This window comes from Trichoderma camerunense (genome assembly GCF_050948025.1).
Source record: "Trichoderma camerunense strain CBS 138272 chromosome Unknown V8C40scaffold_23, whole genome shotgun sequence".
NCBI classification, from domain to species: Eukaryota; Fungi; Ascomycota; class Sordariomycetes; order Hypocreales; family Hypocreaceae; genus Trichoderma; species Trichoderma camerunense.
Genome location: NW_028145347.1, coordinates 103,745 through 125,136, shown reverse-complemented (window position 1 = coordinate 125,136; position 21,392 = coordinate 103,745). Strand labels below are relative to the sequence as shown.

At 45.4% G+C, this 21,392-nt stretch overlaps 8 protein-coding genes across 8 annotated transcripts; 4 read left to right on the top strand and 4 right to left on the bottom strand.

The window, feature by feature from the left end:
- Positions 1-59: 59 nt before the first annotated feature.
- Positions 60-1,143, bottom strand: V8C40DRAFT_256838 (cyanophycinase). The gene has a single exon (XM_083218351.1). It carries the CDS (start codon positions 1,091-1,093, stop codon positions 233-235), a length of 861 nt encoding a protein of 286 aa, XP_083068215.1. The 5' UTR covers positions 1,094-1,143; the 3' UTR covers positions 60-232.
- Positions 1,144-4,000: 2,857 nt separating this feature from the next.
- On the top strand, positions 4,001-6,070 carry V8C40DRAFT_120170 (major facilitator superfamily domain-containing protein). Its single transcript, XM_083210927.1, has 2 exons — positions 4,001-5,157; positions 5,222-6,070. Exons 1-2 carry the CDS (start codon positions 4,023-4,025, stop codon positions 6,016-6,018), a joined length of 1,932 nt encoding a protein of 643 aa, XP_083068214.1. The 5' UTR covers positions 4,001-4,022; the 3' UTR covers positions 6,019-6,070.
- Positions 6,071-6,426: 356 nt separating this feature from the next.
- Positions 6,427-7,708, bottom strand: V8C40DRAFT_256835 (acetamidase/formamidase family protein). Its single transcript, XM_083218350.1, has one exon. It carries the CDS (start codon positions 7,547-7,549, stop codon positions 6,590-6,592), a length of 960 nt encoding a protein of 319 aa, XP_083068213.1. The 5' UTR covers positions 7,550-7,708; the 3' UTR covers positions 6,427-6,589.
- A 229-nt stretch (positions 7,709-7,937) lies between these two features.
- V8C40DRAFT_256834 (carbohydrate-binding module family 1 protein) lies at positions 7,938-9,806 on the bottom strand. Its single transcript, XM_083218349.1, has 4 exons — positions 9,077-9,806; positions 8,838-9,012; positions 8,424-8,777; positions 7,938-8,352 (listed from the first exon to the last, which is right to left on the bottom strand). The coding sequence occupies exons 1-4, from the start codon at positions 9,694-9,696 to the stop codon at positions 8,263-8,265; spliced, it is 1,239 nt and encodes a 412-aa protein (XP_083068212.1). The 5' UTR covers positions 9,697-9,806; the 3' UTR covers positions 7,938-8,262.
- Positions 9,807-11,676: 1,870 nt separating this feature from the next.
- V8C40DRAFT_283406 (glutathione S-transferase family protein) lies at positions 11,677-12,696 on the bottom strand. Its single transcript, XM_083221940.1, has one exon. It carries the CDS (start codon positions 12,648-12,650, stop codon positions 11,727-11,729), a length of 924 nt encoding a protein of 307 aa, XP_083068211.1. The 5' UTR covers positions 12,651-12,696; the 3' UTR covers positions 11,677-11,726.
- Positions 12,697-16,087: 3,391 nt separating this feature from the next.
- On the top strand, positions 16,088-16,937 carry V8C40DRAFT_270400 (alpha/beta hydrolase; the record flags this gene model as incomplete). The annotated part of the gene is made up of 2 exons (XM_083220184.1): positions 16,088-16,507; positions 16,581-16,937. 2 exons carry the CDS (start codon positions 16,088-16,090, stop codon positions 16,935-16,937), a joined length of 777 nt encoding a protein of 258 aa, XP_083068210.1.
- A 449-nt stretch (positions 16,938-17,386) lies between these two features.
- V8C40DRAFT_277743 (uncharacterized protein) lies at positions 17,387-18,352 on the top strand (the record flags this gene model as incomplete). Its single annotated transcript, XM_083220991.1, has 4 exons — positions 17,387-17,572; positions 17,639-17,905; positions 17,963-18,180; positions 18,238-18,352. 4 exons carry the CDS (start codon positions 17,387-17,389, stop codon positions 18,350-18,352), a joined length of 786 nt encoding a protein of 261 aa, XP_083068209.1.
- Positions 18,353-19,571: 1,219 nt separating this feature from the next.
- On the top strand, positions 19,572-20,536 carry V8C40DRAFT_256828 (enoyl-CoA hydratase/isomerase family protein). The gene has a single exon (XM_083218348.1). The coding sequence runs from the start codon at positions 19,689-19,691 to the stop codon at positions 20,502-20,504; it is 816 nt and encodes a 271-aa protein (XP_083068208.1). The 5' UTR covers positions 19,572-19,688; the 3' UTR covers positions 20,505-20,536.
- Positions 20,537-21,392: the final 856 nt, after the last annotated feature.

Below are 21,392 nucleotides of genomic sequence, written 5' to 3'. Positions count from 1 at the left end.
ACAAATTACATTCGTGACTTCAATTGATAAATCGAGAAGGTTGTCTAGCTAGAGACACACTAGGTAGCAATCATTCATCCAAAAGTCATTGGAAACGGGAATGTAGTCTATTGTCGCATGAAGGCCTATGTATCCTACGATGTAGGACAGAATACTCTATGCCACACCACTGGTCGCAGCTGACAGATCCCCAACATAAGAAAGGTATATTCGTAACGCAATACATGATCATTTAAGAGGCATGGACCACCTTGCGCAGCCCCAGATCATATACATCTCCTGCCCTCACGAAATAAAATAGTCCCGAAGGATCCGGAATTTGGTTCGCATCGCCGCCGTCTCGCGACCAGTATGTTCCATCGTAGATGATGGCATAGCTAGCACCGAAGATCTCCGCGGTGTTCTTGGATACGTGGACGGCCGTGTTCTCATTAATGGCGATACCAAGAATCCCAGGCTTGTATTTGAGAACATTGAGCATGTCGAAATGACGATTCCGTACGAGAACATGCTGGTCGATGGCCACATTCTTCACATAAGCGAAGCCTTGCTGATGGTCCCCGATAATAAGACTGTTGCTCTTGGTATCGCCGCGCGCAAGGAAATCTCCTTGGATCGATGCTCCGGCAGAAGATCCTCCGATGACGCCACCGGCATCTAGCACAGCACGGATCTTTTGTTCAGTGAGTGTTCCTGCATAAGCGTCAACCAAACGCCACTGGCGGCCGCCTCCAAACCAGACACCAGTGGCGTTAAGAAGTGGCTGAACAAATTCCTCAGTGTTTGCAACCTCAGGATCATAAGTATGCAGAACAGTTACGCTCTTAGATCCCAGCCGACGGAAATCATCCGCATTGGCGGCATTCTGATCGTAGCTTGGATCGCCCTGGGCGGTTGGGATGACGACGATAGAGCTGTCGTTGCCACCAGCAAGATCAATGACTTTCTGGAGAATGGAATCGTCCAGGGTGCCGCCGCCAACAATTACCAAGTTGCCATTCGCAGGGCCAACATATTGAGTCGAGTTATCAGTAGGCAATGCTGAAGCTGCCAGGGCCAACGCCAGGATAGACTGGACAATGAAGCGACCCATTGTAGGATAGATTATGCTGATATGAGCTCTCTATTCTATGAGAAGTGATGTACTTTTGGACCTGAATCAAGACTTTGGGTGTCAAGCTTCCTATTTATATTTTGTCCTTTGGCTTTGTTGAACAATCGCACCATAGTGGATCATTCTTAGAAAGTAGATATCACCATCATCATGCAGTTGACATTGTTGGCCGGCTAAATTTACAATGATAAATGGGTTTGCCAAGCACTCAGATTAAGAAGCTGCTATTAGCTTGAAGTGTGAGTAAACAGCGAATTAGACTTAAAGCGATCCATTTTCATACATATACTATACCTGGCAATTGATTAGTGCCGCATCTTTGAACTATTTGGGTATGGGGCACGTTGTTCGTTATGTCGATGAGACGTTTAGTTCGGCATTCATAAATGATATGGCGCAATGGGAGGGGTTACAAACACCGAAAACGTATCCCGAGATCCATCTCGCAGTCGGGATAATTCAGCGCGAGATTTGGAGTAGACTTATAATTTCATTTTCGCTTCGCTTTGGTACTACGAGGGGATTTGGTATGTCTGGTTCATAACCTAGGAGAGATAATCACACCTTGCAATCACTGCATCGCCGGAATTCATTCTGAGCCCCGTAATCTTAGGTACGCTCTTATTTATGAGAGCATTTAACGAGTTTGGAGGGGTAATCTGACGATCGTTGCCAAGACATTCATGGGGTTATTTGTTCAAAACGCCCCAAGATGCCGTCGCCTCAGCATTGTTCCGTCTCACGGAGCGTCAATCGCTGATCAGAAGAAATAGTCTTGTTAAGTCATATCAATAGAAAAGGCATTTGTTTGCCCGACCCGGATATTGTATCAACCTAGGTAGCCATATGTCAAGCTCGCTTTAGAACTTGCAGGGGTCTAGTGCTGAAAAACTACGCTGCCAAAAGGCAAAACTAGCACAGAACACTTTCCGCTAAAAATCTATAGAATTCAGGCCCTTCATAAGCAAACTCATTCGTCATTTGTAGTAGAGAGGAGGAATTGAGATTTCACCTCTTAGGCCACCATTTAGCGCCTACATCTTCGGGTAATATTTCTTAATGCGAAAAAATGTCGTTTTTCTCATTACAATAGAGAGAAATTAACACGCTTACTGTTAAGGTCTACACCAAACTGTAGTACAGACAAGCGGCTTTGGAACCAAAGGTTGTGCAGGCAGCCATCACTGATCTAGAGTACTCTGTAAGGTGAGAGAAGATGAAACATTAGAGGGTCGTATCCAGCTAGATTGGAGAAGTACACCACTCCCCGCCGCTACAGTAGGATTGGGCGCATATGTAAAATTTCCAGGTTGCTTTCTAGATATCGCTCCGCGGCGTCGGCTTCAACACTCACAAAATTGTCCATATGGCGATTTTTTTAGTAATGCTACAACAGCTGGGGCGAAGTGTACAATCATCCCAGGCACATCCACACATCCCGCGATCCATCGAATAGCGTTCATCACAGTATCGTATCGGTTAAACTTGTTGAAAGTGCTGATATTTGTTAGACTCAAACCCTGCAGAGTGGTGTGCCCGTTAGGACCCCGACGCTTAAATGCCCTTCTGTGTTCTCAAATAAATTATTGATCAAGGTCCGACGTTCCATTTTCCGCTGCGTCCAAAGCTGGTGAAAGATGGTGATAGCTTGATAGAAAAGACTCCAATGCAACGCAAATATTGCATGAATATTAGGCCTGTGCATAGTATATAGAAATAACCCCTTATCTAAGATTGCCCAGCTTAGACGGAGATATCGCCTTATATATCACATCGCTGTATCTAGCCTCTTATTTCTAATATTCAGCAATCGGACATCTTTATACAATGCGTGATGACGGCGGGCAAGTTCGTATATTCTATAATTAGGCGCATTTCAAACACAAGAGCGACATTATTGTGGTGGTAGTCCAGTTCCGTAGCCGTGATATCATCCAGTGCGACATCGTAGGCTACACAATGGGTCTGCACAATTATTAGCAGCTCCTCCGCAGCTTAATGACCACAAAATTCGAGAATTCGTCATTGAACCATTCATCGTCTACCACGAGGTTTTGGCTGGGTTGCAAAATAATCGACAATATCTACAGCTTTTATAAGTTATGAAATTCAGTACGGAGTATATAGGTCCCATTTACGTAGATGAGTTAGATTCTCAAAGTACAGATACAGCAAATTTCCTGGCAACCTTTTACGAGCCTCAATGATTTAAGAAAAAAGATGAAGCCCGCATAAAGTAGCTAAGCTATGAGAGGAAAGTATAATCTTGTTAATAAGCTTGTTGTTAGAGACTAAGAGTAACGTTTAGCTTATGGTGGTAAGTTTAAACTAGAACAAGGTTAAAATATCGTACAAGGACTTAGTGGCGTTGATTGTCTACAGAGTTGGATCCCGCACCGGCCAAGTATTAGCAAATGAGAGGAATTTTAACTACGGACTTCTGTCAAACTCTTCAAAACTCCGAGGCGATTCCCACGCCGACCAACTCTCTCGTATACTCCCCAATTATACCCAAATTGGCAAATTAGTCTCACGTCTTCAAGCCCGGATAGGCTAAACATGCGCTTCCGAGACCCTAGCCTGAGAAATTTTTTCTTGCTTAGTACATAACTGCTACTCTACGCTCCATATAAGGTCATGCGACGGGTTCAAGTTGAACGAATGATAACGGTCATATCAATCTGATCAGATAAAAAAGATGGGACTAGTGTCAGACACTACCAAGTTACTCAGAATAAACTATGATGAACCTTGCTTGTTCCACATTAAACAACTTGAAAGTTCTTGATGCCAAGAGTCCGAAAGAGCAGGGTAAGGCGGTACTGTAAAAGGCCGACTCCCGCCCTTTTCAATTGTTTCCTAAATATCTCCTACTTTTTTTTCCATCGATCCTTTATGCCTCAGTATCATGTCTACAGAGGATAAGATTTCTCCAATTGGGGCGGGTGTCCCTGACGCGGACAATGCAAGTGATATACTTAAGCCTAGAGCCAATGCTGGCGATATTGTCCAGTCTAGGGGTGTCACCCGCATGGAAGCCGTGTATCGAGAGACGAAATCAAATCGAAAATTGTTCTGGCTCGTGGGTGGTTCAGTACTCGTCTGTGCCTGGGCTTATTCACTCGACTCATCTACGACATCCTATTACAGCGTTGATGCTTCATCTTATTTTAAACAGCACAGCTCTGTCTTGGCAACCCTGTCGATTGCAACCAGCATCATAAGTGCCGTCTCGAAGCCTTTTATTGCAAAAATTTCCGATATTACGTCCCGCCCATACACATATCTTCTTATACTGGGGTTTTATATCATTGGCTACATAATTGCCGCCACATCCAAGACAATTTCCGCTTATGTTGTTGGAGAAGTGTTTGTTGCAATTGGTGGTTCTGGTATCGACCTTACAAATGATATCATCGTTGCTGATCTCACGCCGCTGGAGTGGCGTGGCTTTGCCAGCTCTATGCTCTCCACGCCCTTTATCATCAATACCTGGTTTTCAGGCAAGATAGTCGATGCGTTAGAGAAGCGCAATCAATGGCGCTGGGGATACGGCATGTTCGCCATAATTATGCCAGTTGCTTTAGGTCCTGCCGTTGCAACACTGATTTGGCTGGATAGAATGGCTAAGAAGAACGGCGTGGTCAATATCGCGTCAAGTAACGCCGCACGGCGTACTCTTGATAACACGGCGGATCAAGAGGGCCAGCAGAAGACTATTGACCTCACTACCGCGCCTGTGGTTGACAATAAGCAACACTGGACTCAGTCATTGAAGATGAATCTGGAAGAGATTGATGCATTTGGTCTAGTTTTGCTTGGATTTGGGTGGTCACTACTCCTGCTGCCCTTTTCTCTCAAAACCTATGCTGAACATGGGTGGCGCAATGAATCTCTTATCGCCATGATGATTGTAGGTGGCCTTTTATTGGTTGCCTATATTGTTTTTGAGATGAAGTTCGCTCGTGTCCCCAGTGCTCCCCGACGACTTGTTTTCAACAAAACATTTGTGATGGCGATCGTTATCGACTCTTTCTACATGTGTAAGTACTGCTTTCTTAGGCTGCTCTCTGCTCGACAATGTTACTTACTAATACCCATCTCAAGTGGCCGGAAACATTCGTAGTCTCTACTGGAGCTCATACGTCTATGTCGCAAAGCCTTGGAGCTATCAAGATTGGGTCTACTACGGCAATACTCTGACATTGGCATTATGTATCACCGGTCCCTTCGTTGGCCTAGCTCAGCGCTGGACTCATCGATATAAATTCATTCAGATTGTGGGCCTTTGCATCAAAATCATCGGCATCGGTATCATGCTGGATGGGCGTCTCGCGGCTATAAGTACCGGCGCACTTGTCATGTCGAGCATTCTTGTTGGTATCGGTGGCTCGATGTCTGTTGTTGGATCCCGAGTTGCCTCGCAAGCTTCCGTACCTCACCAAGATGTTGCTCTCGCAGTATCATTACTTTCTCTATGGTCAAAGATTGGCAGTGCCATTGGGTCTGCAATTGTCGCCGTCATTTGGTCCAACCAGATGCCAAAGCAGCTGCGAAAATATTTACCGGCCGGCACCCCGGAAGCAACTGTGAAAAAGCTATTTGGCGACATGCGTTCTCTGCGCACTGCTTATGATTTTGACGATCCCATCCGCCAAGGCGCTATTACAGCTTATCGCCATGCCCTGTATTACTGCATTACCGTGGCTCTAGCACTGGCTTTCGTCCCTCTTGTGGCAGCTTTCTTTCAGACCAACTACTTTCTTGGAAAACAACAAAATGCTGTAACTGATGTGGGAAATGATGGTCTGCCATTAAGTGAGAAAGATCGTAACCCAGATCCCTTACCGCCGCCCAAGAATAAGAAGGAAGCGTTTCTCCGTTTTTGGGCGGGCAGCAATTGACCTACTGCCCGTTATTGCACAAGCTAGACGCTTAGGGTCAGCTGGAAACATTAGGTGATAAAATACAAAATTTGCTGTTCCCAAACGACTGATCTACGTAATAGATAAGTGATGAAAAAAACATGATAGTTATTTATGAAACACAAAGCATATGTACGCTAAACAAAAATTAAAGGTACTTGGCCAAAGACAAGTGTTGAAGAGTAAGCGAACAGTTACACCTGCACAGTTGGGTATAGACGTGGTAAACTATGGAAACATATAATATCCCACATGTCTGTATTTGCTCTTGAAATGCGTTTCTCTTGCTTAGACCTGAAGTGTGCGCCTTTTGTCTTCTGCCAGGCAATTGTTAGCAGCATCCTTGCTAGGTACGATATTTCTGACCACATTGGTGCATCTTGTAGGTCAAAGGGCACAGACAGTTTCTTTATTTTTAATCTCTTTATATATATCATCAACTTTAAAAAAATATTATCACAGCTAGTAATTGCCGAATATCGTCGGTCCTTCTCCACGTTAAGCCTATGTCTAGCTCCCATATGCCTAGCGGTGAGATGAATAGGACTTATTAAGAAGCTTGTGTAAAGATATTTAGTGGTATGCTAGCTGAAATAGCGTAGTTAGGCACGTTTACTACTTCTGAAACCCTGAGGCTGATGGAAACGCTGGCAAGCATATATGCTTCCACACGGCTCAAACTCTTTGTTTGCATCATGTATTCGATAATACCGCGAACTGCCTTGCGAGCAGCTTGCAGTAGATCTGAATCAATGCCAAGGACGGCATAATATCCTCGGTCTTCAGCCAATGTGAGGGCCGATGAAGGAGAAGAATAATTGGGAGAGCTGACCCATTTCATATCCTTCCTAACTGTGAGTCGTAACTTCACCTGCATGGGAGTCTCAATAGCAGTTCCACAAACTTCTCCGTCGCCCTGAGCTGCATGGCCATCCCCGCAACTGAATAATGCACCGGGAGCCTTCACGGGCAGAAAGAGCTTTGTTCCAGCTATAATGTGGCGGGTATCGATGTTGCCTCCTGTGTCGAGCGGTGGAATAGTGGGGAATTCTCCCTCGCCCGGAGCTACCCCCATAACCCCAAGAAAGGGATGAGTAGGAATGCGAATGCCTTCCTTGAATGTCGCAGAGGAATCATTGGGATCAAGTTTCCAAATCTTCAACTGTGGCTCCGGGAACTCATCTGTAAGGAGTCCAAAACCAGGCATAATTGCTGTCCAGCCCCAGTCTGCAGTTTTTAACTCCAAAACCTCAATTTCGAGAGTGTCTCCTGGCTCAGCGCCGCGTACATACACGGGTCCGAAGAGGGGGTCTGCCAGTTCGGCCTTGAAGCTTAGAACATCTTCCACGGTCGAGCTTGGCGTAATTTGACCATTGCTTCCATCGATGGTGTCGAAAGTTACAACCTCATTTGAATCGACGGTTAATACGGGGGCGATGGCCTTTGACCACTTAAGGTGGCTTTGTCCACTGTGAACGTGGAAGGTAGAGGTAATTTGCGGAGACAGCATTGTCCGGTATTATCAAGAGCAGGTATAAGATGAACGAGGAGGGTAGAATCCAGTTATCTGCGTACGAGAGGTACACTGCATGAATGAGTTACAGGGAGTGCCCTGACTCGCGAGATTGTTGCTCTTAAGGTGCCGAAGATCGGGGGTTTGAGTATGAAGAAAGCTAAGAAAATGAGTAGAATTGTGCTCAATCCACATGTGCGGAGTATTTTGAATGCTTCAAAAGCTAGCAGCCAATAGTCTGCAACAGCGGTGGAGATTGTTCAATAACTCACGCTAGCAACACTTCAGCCAGATTATGGACGTCTTTCATGGCTGTCTAACTCCTGTAGATACTCAGTACTAATAAAACTCCAATTCAAGTCACAAAGTGCCAAAAACTTGTAGATAGAAGGAAAAGCGAATAAAGAAGAAGACAAAAACCTGGAAGTTAACGTCTAGCCAATCGCATTCAATTTGGTTCAGACTTATAAGACTATCCGATAATAATGCCCTCCTTCTACGGCTTTTGATACCCCCAGGCTTTACCGGCTAATTATAAACAGCCTAACGGACTGTGATGTGATTACACGATGCCAGCTGAGGGAGCGCCCATATTGTAATCAGCTTATAACTCTCATAGGCCTTTCCATACAGTCATGTTTTAATATATACAAATAATTTCTCGAGCTCCTTACAAGGTTCAAATACCCAACGATGGCCACACATCTGCTCTATTGGCAGGACGACCACCATTCACCTTGTGCTACACATTTATATGGGGCAATGCACTGTGTTGGGCCTGTATAACCCTCGCCACCACACTATAGAACAGATCAGTTTGCATACAAGAAGAAGACATTTTAATCGCATTTTTCACGGTAGTTGTACTTACCTGGCCCCATTGGGGGACTGTCCCTGTCGGACCCGATCCTGTGGCTGACGAAGTGCTAGTGGCAGACTTGGTAGGCTTTGCGGTAGTTGTTGGGAGGCTGGAGCTGACGGGCTGGGAGCCACCACAAGGGGCACCAGTCAGGAGGATGTTCTTCGCCTCTTGGGCGTAAGTACATCCATTGTTCACGTTGGCATCAGAGTAGCCAGCAGCCCACATCATGATTCCGCCGAATGCTGGGTTGGATTTGGTGTTTTGGACAATAGTGGCCAGCTGAGCGGGCGTGGCGTAGTAAACTGCACCGCCAGCGTTGCCGTTGGCAGCGAGGGTGTTGGCGGGCACTCCGATGAATAATTTCTTGCTCAGATTGTCAGTGGCCAAGAAACATCATTAATCGGTGAGTTGGAGTAAACATACGGCATTTTTTGAAGGCGTTGTGGCAATGAATGACGTCCAGTTATTGAAGTTAAACGGCGCATCGCCAGGCAACCCGAGAGAACAAGGGTCTGGACCGTAGCCGTTATTGTTGTAGAATTGAATCCAGAGATAGTCGAACACCGAGGTACTGATGATTTCTCCCATGTTGGGCTCTCTATCGACCTTTATTAGTTACACATTGGACTATGCAGGAATTAAGGTCTGTGGGAAAACTCAACGGAATAGGGCATTGCGGAGCGCCAGTAATATAATATGTCTTCGTGGGGTCGCTGGCGAAGTTAGACCGGAGAGTTGAGATTAAATATTGATAGTACTGGTTCCCGAGATTCAACTCAAGATCAAAGTCCCATCCATCGACAATTACATTTCCAAAGGGTCGTGTTACAGAAGTACTGCCGGAATTGCCATAAGCTTCCCAAAGATATTGACCAATAGCGACGGCTTGGGACTGAGATTGTAAAGAGTAAGAGCCGGCGGCACCTCCAAGCGATAAAATTATCTTAATTCCAGCAGCTTGGCAAGTAGCTATTGAGGCGGCCAAGTTATCGCACTGCTGGGGCACTCCAGTCGAGCCGATATAACAGGAATTTCCAATGTTACCATAAGGGATATTTCCAGTTGTACCATATATATCCAAGAAAGAAAGCACAAGGATATCAATACCTGCACCAGGTTTGCAGTAGGTAGATAGGTTGTCATTCTCGTTATTGTTGCCCCCCCAATAAACAACGTTTTGAGCGCCAGGGGCTTGGCGGGCTTTGATGCTCTGCGGATAGGAGGGAGCAGCAACGCCAAAGCCCACAAGGCCTAGCCCAAGAATGAGTGAAGTAGAAAGCATCGCGACTTATGTTAGAAACAAAACGGAAGTTTTATATGTACGTTATAGAGGAATATATACAGGGGAAAGTGCCTATCAGATGGGAAATGAGAGAAAGAAGTATCGTGGTGTGCAACTTGTCTACATGTTTGGTAGCGTACAGTGAACGCTATATATATATTACTCCCCTGTATACCATTTTGTAGAGATGTATTCTTTTTGAAGCCTTTCCAAAAGCTCCCAGAATCCTTTACTGTAGAACTCAGTGCGTCTCTTTGCGCGACATCTGTACTTTGCCCCCAATCCCAAATGAAAAGAGACGTTACATGAGGCAAGTGAATCTTTGGCCTTGTAGCCGCGACTGTATTATATTAAGTTCAGCTGACCCACCCAACGATCATTGACTATGCTCGACAAATTGTGAATAGCACCTCATAGACGTTTGATGCTGGAACAACTGGCAGGTGACATTTCCGGAGAAACCGTAGTCCGGTGGCATCGCAAGCAGTTTACCGATCGCAGGCCAGGTGCAACAACAGCTCTATGTGGATCTTGCAGTGTTCAAGTTACCTAGGTATGGTAGCGTATGGGTTAACGATAAGAGTTACCTAGGTAGGAAGCTTCAGGAAATTATACAGCAATGTCTAGATTATCTTATATCTTATTAGTCCGTGTACAGGTTTTCTGTTTTAGGCAGCTGAGTTAGTGCTACGGCATCGTGACTCCGGATAGCTGCCTCAAAATTAATTAGCCCCATTCAAAAACCCGCCTACTGTCCTATCAGGAAGGAGAGAGCTACGATACGCGCCAAATACTCAGGGTCAAGTAGGAGAAATTGGCGTTTGTGATCAACAATGAAACTTCCCTCTTAAGATACAACGTTCCAGATGTAGCCCGACCCGCACTGATAGCAGACATGTTTCTTCGGCGGGATTGAGCAGAAGAACTTGAACTCTTTTGCCCGCCTGTGTGAATTGTTTCCTTATTTTACTGGATGATCGAGAATGAAACCGTACACAATACAATGCAGCTCTGGCTGAACCTACAAATCAATTACTTTTACTATGGGAACACGGTTCGTCACACAACTCCTTTCGCAGACGAGCGTGGGGCTTAACAAAGAGCGTTTGATCGCACGCTCTGCAAGAGGCAGTCATGATGGCGAACAGTAATGTAGGCCGATGCTTCTTCAGGAAGCCAAAGTCCTCGCTACTGCATAGTGTCAGGATGGACTATTGTAAAACGACGTAGTTGACAAAGTCGTTGAATAGGCTACGGGCAACATTAACGGTGATCAGACTCGACGTAAAGAGTCTCTCCAACGTGAATTCCCCGGGATCATCATCAATGGACGTCTCATTCCCATGCCGCATTAAAGTCCGTCTGCCAACCGCGCCCGTGTCGCCTCTTTGACTTGACGAGCGAAAAGCTTGTGCAGCATCGTGAACATGCCCGTCAACTTGGTCATTATCATAATGACGAGCATCATCTCGTCTCGGCTCCTGTGCGCTGCCCACTGCCGCCTGCAGCTCAGCAATCTGTCTTTCCAGCGCAACAACCCGCGTATCGGTTCGCTTCCTCCGCTACCGCGGCACCATCGGCTTGAAGACTCACTCTGCCTCAATCTTGAAGCAGCGCCTGCATTTGCCATGCTCGGCAAAAGTGTCCAATGAGTATCGGAGCTTGGACGCATGACAAGCCGTACATGTGTGCTTGTGCATACTCATTCTTCTTTTGTCCTTTTTCCTGAGAATTATTAAAGTAAGAGAGTTTTTTGTTTTTTCTTGCACCGACTTTCTTAGGCGCTTCAGTAAGATTGCTGGCTCAGGTCTAAATTATCTCCGATGGCCCGGCACCGGCACGGACTACGGATACCACGTCGGTTGTTGAACCCGAGATTCGACTGCCCGTGTTGGAACGGAAGATCTTGTATATTTACTATGAAGTATATCCGTCGGTCCGGACAATGTTCATTGCGCTTCCAGGGCGATAATCTTCTAGCATGATCTCATCTATAGTTACAAAAGGATGCTGCTCCCGATCTACAGTCATCACTTTTGCTTTTCAATACGGAAACCGATACGAGGAAAATGAACAACTACCCGCTCTGCAACCCCATATTCCCTTTCAATAGCAACTTCACGAACTGTCAACGTTACCAGACGTCCGGTCACAGGCTCTCGGCCATAGTCATCTGGCGTAACAACCACTGCGTCCCCCTCGGAGATCTCAAGCTCATCATTGACGATTGATGATTGCCCCACATTCGGGGGAGTAGATCGCGCTGCTTCAGACGCCTCTTCCATGCTTATGTCGGTTCTCCGTCCATGACCAATGGCTTTGACTCTTGCTTCCCATTCCACCAGTTTGCCAAAACCGGCAAAGATGTTGTCGGAAAAGGGAATATAGGCTCTTACCGTCCAGATCTCGACGTAGGCATGAAAGTCGGCGAGACTTGGCTCGCCGCCCAGCCAGAAGCGCCGGCCATCAGAGAGCTGCTCCTCAATGAGGCTTGCATGGGCTCGCAGCTGAGTCGTCAGATGGGCAATGTCGGCGTCGAGACGATCGACGTCCATGAAGCCCTTGAAATAGGCCTTTCGATCAGCCATGAGCTCAGGAGGGAATTGGTCCTTGTTGACCCCAATGGTGAGCCCAGAGCTCGCAATGTGGAAGTCGGTATCGCTCCAAGTGGACAGTGCCATACAGAGCCCCTTGCTTCTTCCTGGGAATATCGAAGGCGAAGGGTATCTCGCTTCCAGCTCTTCTGCAATCAAGCGGGAGTCGCAGTAAATGTCAGAACCAATCTGCATGACGGGAGTCTTTCGATAGCCACCGGTCAACGCCGTGAGTTTCGGCTTTGGTATGATGAGCTCGGCATCTACAGACTTCCATGATAGACCCTTGAACCCAAAGATGAGGCGTATCTTCTCGCCAAAGGGTGAGGCGTCAAAATGATGCAAGATGATCGAAGCCATGATGTATACGAAGGCTCTCTTCTCTCTACTAAATCTCAAGTCATTAATTACGTCCTTTTTGTTGCTCACTATGTTGTCTTCTATAAGTTATTAATAGCGGACTTAGCAGTTGCTACGCCCCTATCTCCTGTAAAATATCAGGAGCTTCTATATGTTCAACCTAGAATATCAGGTGTCTTGGCCCAAAAGCTTTCTCGTCGGAGCCTTGAGTGATTCCGACTCAAAGACTAAATTGACGATGAGTGGGGCTGGAATTAACAGATCTTGTCGGCATATAAGACATGCAGTGTGTAATATGCCCCTATAGACGGAGAATTCGAGATGGGCTGCTTCCACACCTCTTCTGCTCTTAAAAGAGCTAGGGAATACTTTTTTTTGCAATAGTCTTTTGCCACAGCCAATAATCTCAAGGCAGATTACTTTCGCAGAGAAAATGGCTGATCATGATGCTATTTGTTGTCCAGAGAGAGTAATTAGACAGCCCACTCAAGCTTGTTTGGAGGGCGCCGGTCCAAAATTACGCCGACTCTTGGAGCGGCTTTTCGACGAGTGGAGTCAGCTATTTGCCGATTCTAAGCTTCGGGGATAGGCAGTGGTAGCACTTTGTAGTGACCTTTTCTATCGAACAATGTTCGGGATAAAGCGGTTCTGGTTCTATTGACCCGGATGTTGGGGAGTAACAGGTCGGCTGTGGTTGAGAGTTGGCGCCGGTATTGATGATGGCAATCTCAGTAGATCGCCTATTAGGCTAAAAAAAACACCCACTTACACGCGACAATTCCGAGACATCATCCCTTCTTCTTTGTAAATGTGAAAAAGAAAAGCAACAAGCTGATAATGCTGTACAACATTCGGGGATCGAAATTGTCTCCATCTCGGCATGATCAGATCGTTCAATGGTTCACTGTAACACTGTCGAGAAATAAATTGTTATAGGGTATCTGGTGGCGATGCGAAGCTTGCTGCGAGCCAAGAACCAAATGATAGCCGTATAGAATTTCATACCCTATAATCCACAATAGCTAATACGCCCAAAATATACCCAAAGGAGCACAGCTCTCGAGAAGTTGCCATAAACAGTATCTTCGTGCTGGAGATCGGAGCGAGAGGGCTCGATGCACCACAACCAATTTCCGTAGGTGATAAATAGATCCGCCTGGCCACCTCGCCCCTTTCTTGACATTCGGACATGTCCAGACAAACTAATCACTGATGATGTACATGCGGAAGTACTACTTCATAATTCTAGAGGCACCAAGTCGCTGGCCCTCTTTCGGAATCTAGGTGTGTGAAATACGTGCTTCACTCTATTTGGGGTCTGCCTCTATAAGTCTTCATAACATGACGATACACGTGCGTAAGGCAACTGAGGACAATGTCCCAGATAGGAAAGATAGAATTATCACTTTTCCTTCTAATCGCCAAAGATTTGATATGTGATACCTACAACGATTTGACGAGCACTCGTCGCAATCTTCGGTACTCCACATCTCGGCCCGTAGGTGGGCTCGGCAATTCCCAGGGCACTACGGAGTAATGCCGCCCCCATAAGAAACCTAGGCATGGGACTGTTTCCGACAAGAGAGGCCATGCCAGCGGCTGTCCAGACCCCGGTAGATACTAGCTGGGTAGCGAATTCTAACACAAGACGGAGGCAGAGTGCTGCACATGCATGGCTCACTCACATTTGTCTCAAAGCATTTTACAAGTCGTGCAGGTAGCTGGTATATCCAATTTCGGTGTTATAGCTATGTGATCTTTGCACAGGACTCAACGACCAAGAATTTACCGTATCCTGGTGAACTTGCCTCTAATATCTTTTAGACTTGTATAATTCGTTCACCGATACTCCATATTCTCCACGTACTTGTTCTCTGCCCCTATTATCCGAGCTAACCACCATTTCACTGGCCCCATGTTTGCCCATGTATCAGCCTGTAAACTCGCTTGAAGATTACGGGAGGAGTTAGGCAGCATTCCGATATCCGTCTAAACCCTACAAGAACCAGTCCTTCTTCTTTTTTCTTCTTTTCTTCTGTTTTTTTCTTTTCGTGTGTTTAAAAAAACTTCAAGCCTCATGATTGAGAAAAAAGAAGCTGAAGCTTGGTTCGTCCAACATGGCTGTCGAGGAGATTCTTCAATCTATTGACCACCTGAGCTCGGTTGTATTTTTAGCACAACGGCCCTGCGAGGTTTAAGCAACATGGGCCTAGCCCTGTATCCCTGTTTTTTTCCCGCGTACTCCATATCAGCCACTTCCAACTACGACATTATGGCCTGAGATTTGGTACTAGTAATATATCCTTGGTGTAGCAGAAATAGCATAGAACAGACGGCGGTCGGGGAGCCGCCGCCTATTCTGCTTTGCTGGAATTGTGTAGCTAACACTCCAATAGCCGGTGATTGCCACTTATTCCTCGCTCCTACTGACTACGTAATCCCTTTTCTTCCCTTGAACGAGTTCACGAGTAGACGCGGCAGACTAACAGTTGCTAGTCTTCCGAGTATAAGTGACATTTGTAATGGGTCTATCTTACAACGTAATTTCTGAGTACAGTTCAGAAATAGTCAAGGATCATATGTTAAGGAGGGGAGCAGAGGTGATGGAAATGCTCAACAGCGGGTATAGATGTAGCGCGATGCTACACCTTAGCCGCTTCCCTTATCCCTAAGAAACCTTTGTTGGAATAAGACAGCACTACAGAACAGCATTCATTTCACATTATCACTGTCATTACTCTACACCTTGCTGGAACTTTCATCCAATTGACTGTCATGTCTCTGCTACATTTATCATTTACCGATCACTTGAAACTATGTCCGACAGTGTGCAATGGTGATCGCCGCGTTAAATGCCGGAGCAAATCCAAATCTTACAGGGATGGTCCTCATGCAGGCGCCCTAACTGCCGGCCAGGTAGGCCCTGCAATCAGCTTTTGCCGGCATTGAGTCATGGACCTGGTACTATCCCTGAATAAAGGCAATGATAAAGTATAGTATTCTATAATATTCCGTAATAGTCTCAGTATTAAGCTGTGTAAATACAAAACTGGCAACTGGATAACCCCCCAGGAGGTTAAGAAGGTCATGCAGCGTTGGATATCAGTCCACATCGAATGTAAGCCGACAAATAAAATGGATGAGCATTAAAGCTTGGACAGCAGAGCCAGGAGTAAATGGCCGGGGTAACATAACCCAAAACACTCCTGGTGTATTCTCACATAGGCTCAATTATAGCCGATATCATTAAAGGGGTCACGAGAATTCTTGAGTCCTCCGCCAGTTTGAATGACCCCCTGTGGAGGATGATGATTAGCTCAAAAGACTCTCATCTCTCTCATCAGTGCAAGTGCCTCATTGTCCCAGAGCTAAGTCACAACTCGAGACAGCAGTGTCAGAATCAATCTTCAGTGGTCACCAGCCTTTCCAATATCAACATGCTGCCAACGATAGTAGGTGTCACAGGAATGTGGCACCCGGGAAGCTGCTTTGACGACCTCGCAGCTGTCTTTGAGAAGAGAGGTTATCCATTTGTTAGTCAAGATGCTCCCGGTATTCTCTCAGAAGATCCTATCAACAGCACGGTCGACATGGATGCTGAATCGCTCCGACAAAACATCCTTCTTCCATTGCTTGCCGAAGGCAAAGATATTATTCTTCTTATGCACTCATATGGTGGCGTTTACGGCTCAGCCGCTGTGCATGGCTTGAGTCGTAAAGAAAGGGAAAAGGCAGGCCAGGAAGGTGGTATAGTTGGCCTTGTGTATGTTACAGCTGTTACGCCTGCTGTTGGAAAATCCTTGCTAGACATGATGGGACTCACTCCGGAAAATCTACCACCGCATGTTGTGTTGAATGTGAGTTAACAATCTGACTCTTTCATTCCTCCAACTTCACTTGACCATGAAGCTAATTCTACCAATTCAACAGGAATCAACAGGACAAATCATGTTAATTGAAGCAGACAAATATATGTATCACGATATTCCGACATCTGACGCCGATAAATGGATTGCCAAGATCAAACCCCAGGCTTTTAACTCCGTCAACACGGCGATTTCATATTCTCCTTTAGCAGACTCGAATTATGAAGGTTCATTTGGATATATATTCTGTGGGAACGACCGAGTTCTCCCATTGGAGGCTCAGAAATATTATGCAGACATATCTGGTATTAAGAACACTGTACTAGTTGAAGCTGCATCGCATGCATTTTTTGTCGGCACTTGTGAGGAAACGGTTGCTGCCACTATCTCACTGTCGAAATCTATTGCAATTGCTAGCTAAATTAGTCTATAAAGCTAGAGTATTTGAGAAGTAGGAGTAGACTTGAATATGCACTGCCCCTAATCATGATTCGCTGGATAGAACAGACAACTTTATGCTAAACTTCTGAAACTATTTCCCAGCGGCCAAATCCTTCGGAAAGCTTCCGCGTATCCGTGCTGACACAACATTAGAGTTTCGCTTGCTGCACGCTAGGTCAGTGTGCCTGAGTCCTGAACAGCATCCTTGTTGTTGAAAGCCCCTTATCTGGGTACGCATGTCGGCCATCGGCTATGAGTTGATGGATTGACCCTGTCTAAATTCGAAAGGTACATGTTTAATCTCTTTAAAGCAATGCTTTCTCTACACCGGGCTCGCACATACCCATATATTCTCCCCAAGTCCCGAGATTTCTTTTTTGGTTTTATGAATCACTCCAATATATTCCCTACGCAGCTAGTGGAGTCATCATGTCGACCACAAATAGTACTGCTATGAATGCTGCATTCTTGGCAGAAAATAGACAAGCTGAGGTTTATGCTGTCGCCACTGTGTTCTTTGTGTTAAGTCTTCTGTCCCTTGCTGGACGCCTTACTGCCGCGCGAATTGTTGGAAAGTCTCTGTGGTGGGATGATTGGTTCGCGATAATTGCTGCTGTGAGTGAATGACGGTATCACTATGTGGTTTAACTTCACCGGGATTGTGTGTTAACATGTAACCAGTTTTGTGGAATCGGTGGTTACATTACCACTATGCTGTATCTTCGTTTTGGCCTTGGAAGACATGCCATCGTTGTCAGCCAAGAAGACCCAGAAAACCTGTCCCGCTTTCTTCAAACAATCGTCGCAAATGAGATCGTTTACACCAGTGGCCTGGCTTTTGCCCGACTCTCGATTGTGGCGCTGTATTATCGCATCTTTGGCTCATCGAACATGCAATACTTCTTACACGGGTTTTCAGCCTTCATTGTGGCCTGGGCAATCTCTACTGTGAGTCCATCTTGTACTTCTATTGACTTTCATTTCTTTCATTCTGATGAAAAGTAGTACGTCCCATCTATTCGGACCTGTTGGCCAATAAGTAGTTTCTGGGATGGCACAAATCAAAATTGCATTGATCTTCATGGGTTTTATGTTGGCGTTGCAATTGGCAGTATAATCACAGATTTCGGTCTCATGGTTCTCCCAATGCCATATATCTGGAATCTCAAAGTTCCAACGTTTCAAAAAGTTCTACTTGCATTGACAATGATCTTCGGGGGATTGTGAGTGAAGTATAGCTCATGCGTATGAAACTAGCCAATACTGACAGCTGTGGGTAGTGCTTGTTTCGTGACAATTTTTCGTCTCGCAATAGTGGTCAGCCTGGACCTGTCGGACCTCACTTGGAATACTGTTGATCAGATTATTTGGACTACCTTGGAGTTATTTTGGTAAGACTATGTTCTCTCTTTTATTGCCGTATTAAACTTAATCATTATTTTAGTGCTATTATCTGCGCCTGCCTTCCTACGCTACGCCCCCTAATTAAGCGCGCAAGGGGATTTTTCGGGCTTCCAGGATGGAGTTCAAGAGGAGAGAGCAATGTCGAAGGTGGTAAAAGCGGCAATTCCGCCATAGGGAGGAAATTTCCAGCACCAAATGAAAATCACTCGGCAGAAGAGATATTGGGCGATTATCGGGAGAATGATACCGAGCTCACTAACTATGAAGTTGGGTATGGTGACCAGTTCGGGAAGAAGACTCTCCCTAGAAATACCTCTCAAGAGTCAGTTTGAAGCGATAATTTTCCGGCAAACGTTTCAATAACATTCAACTGGGTCTATCGGGGGAAGGCGAATCTTAAAAACTGCAATTCTAACTCATCTGGTAGATATTTGTGTTAGAAAATGAGAAAAATGTCGGCTTCGTAAAGTCTTGTTTGATCCCCAGTATACCAAAGTTAGCGACAAATCATATCATCCCGTGAATCTGGCGAATCAGATAAATGCAGTGCTACTTAGCCTCTTGATATTGATCTTGGACCTATCCTGCAATCCTTGGACTATATAAAGTACACAATGTCCTATTTAGACATTAGCACTCGCCCCCCCCCCAGCTACTGTGGTAGCTAAACTCGAACAGACGGCTACACTACGTACATTCATGACAGCACAATAATAGCCTCTATTTTGTATACTATCATGATAAATCTACAATCCACTTACATGTGAAGACACAAACTTTGTTTTTGCATCTCAATTTGAAGGTATATAGAGGCCAGACAGTGGATGCCTTTGCTGGGCGGATTTGTCATAACATTTGGCAGAGTTCAGAGTCAAACAGGATCGAGAGGAGTAAGGGACACCATTTGGGGCTTATTCGTCTAGTCGGCTTCCATTAAGTCTATGTTCCGAGTAACCCCGATGCTCCTTCCGGTGAACAACAGATTATGTGATCGGTCCAGTTCGTTGGCTGAGGTCATTCACTTTACACGACGCCCAGCGTTGGCCACCCTACAATAGCGCCTATTAAAAATTGCTGTATTAGGACAGCGCTCCGCATTTTAGCCATCGAATGGCGCTGGATTTTACACTAAGTGGAGCGCCACCGAAATTCTGAGAACTGACGTGATGCTTGGATTGAAGCAGTATATAATACTCTCTTTGTTCGTGATGGAGGACGTAGTTTTAAGACTCAAAGTCTGCAGATGCGTATTTAACTATTCCAACGACAGTAATACATACTTGCGACCTAAGTCTTAAGAGACAAGATCTAACTATTTCATCTGAGAATGTCTTCTTCAGTACTTGAAGTCACAAAAGTGACAACGCATTATTGGAAAATAGCAATCAATCACGGTCCCTTTAACTTGGCGGGACCAGAATTCTTCCTAGATCTTTGGAATCTCTTACAGACTGTTGAAGAAGAACCAGACTTGAAGATCATAGTTTTCGAGAGCGCAATCCCAGATTTCTTTATCTCTCATTACGACTTGCAACGAGCTTCGTCTATCCCGGCCGATCTGTTCGCCAAATGGCCGTTAATGATGCTAAAGCTCGCAACAATACCCGTCATCACGGTCGCCGCTATCCGCGGAAGGACACGAGGTATTGGGTCCGAATTTGTATTGGCCTGTGACATTCGGTTTGGCAGCGCAGAGAAAGCTATTTTGTCCCAAGCTGAGGTTAGCTTTGGGCTACTCCCAGGAGGTGGAGGCATTGAATGGCTTCCAAAGCATGTGTCACGCGGTCGAATGCTCGAGATAATCTGTGGCAGTGATGAGTTTGATGCCACAACCGCCGCGCAATACGGTTGGATCAATCGCGCTCTTCCAGACGCTGAGTTGGATTGTTTTGTGGACAAATTCGCGCATCGTGTAGCAGGCTGGCACAAACAAGCACTATCATCAACAAAGCATTTAACAAATGAGCGATTTGGGCTTCCCAAGGAGGAACACTTTTTCGAGTCTTACCAGGCGATGGCGCAGCTTTGGGCGGATGCTGACGTGCAGAAAAGGATGGAGGTTCTATTTGATAAAGGCCTTGAAAAAGACAAGGATGTGGAACTGACTGTCGCAGAGTTCACTGCTAAATTTCCCATGCATTAGCTTAGTTGTCTCGTTATACTCTTAAGATAGCCAAAAATACAATCCATATTTCATATTATCCCGTCATCCCGTTACTAAGTGGCAACAAATGCACCTTTAATTACTATAATACGTAAATGCATTTCCCTTACACTGGGTAATCTTAGATACAGCCCCTCTCATAAGAATGAGCTCTAACTAAAGGCGACCAAGTTGGCTAGATTTATCTGATAGATGCAGTAGCTTATTCACCATGGAAGAGATAATAAAGCTCCAATCTTTTTAATTGATAGCTCAACTATGATACGAGCTGTTTTGTTCTATGGAGTATATTGGCCTTTTTTACCTCTTTATGTAGCCAACTTCCGGTTATTATGTGGCGCCGAAGATGAAACCAGACTCAACTACTAGATATAAACTTACAAGGAGAATCTGAAGCAGGAAGCAATACAAAGCATATTTGCGTTACATTTTAAGTGAGCGGGAGTAATGGAACTTAACATATCTAACTGTGAAAGCATATGTAAGGCTAATTAAGTGTTAGCAGCCCATGTAATAAGTTCAGAAGATGTAATATCAAGATACTTCTAAATTGATCGCATGGTAGATGGTATATTTGACGATCATAATGGAATCACGCGGCTCATGGGCAGTTTGTAAACATGAAATATAGTGTCTGCAGCATTCTGAATGTCATGTCTCCACAGAGACGATTACGAACATTATTCATTTTAGAATAACGAACATCATTCATGTCAGAATAACGAACATTTCTCGCCTTGTTTCCTCTGAACCAGTCAAATGCAATTATCCAGATGACGGCAGCCGTCATGTGACGATAAGTCTAGAGTGGGCTTACTATGCCTTCATGATTAGTGATATTGAGTCCAAATGTCGGTGACACATTTT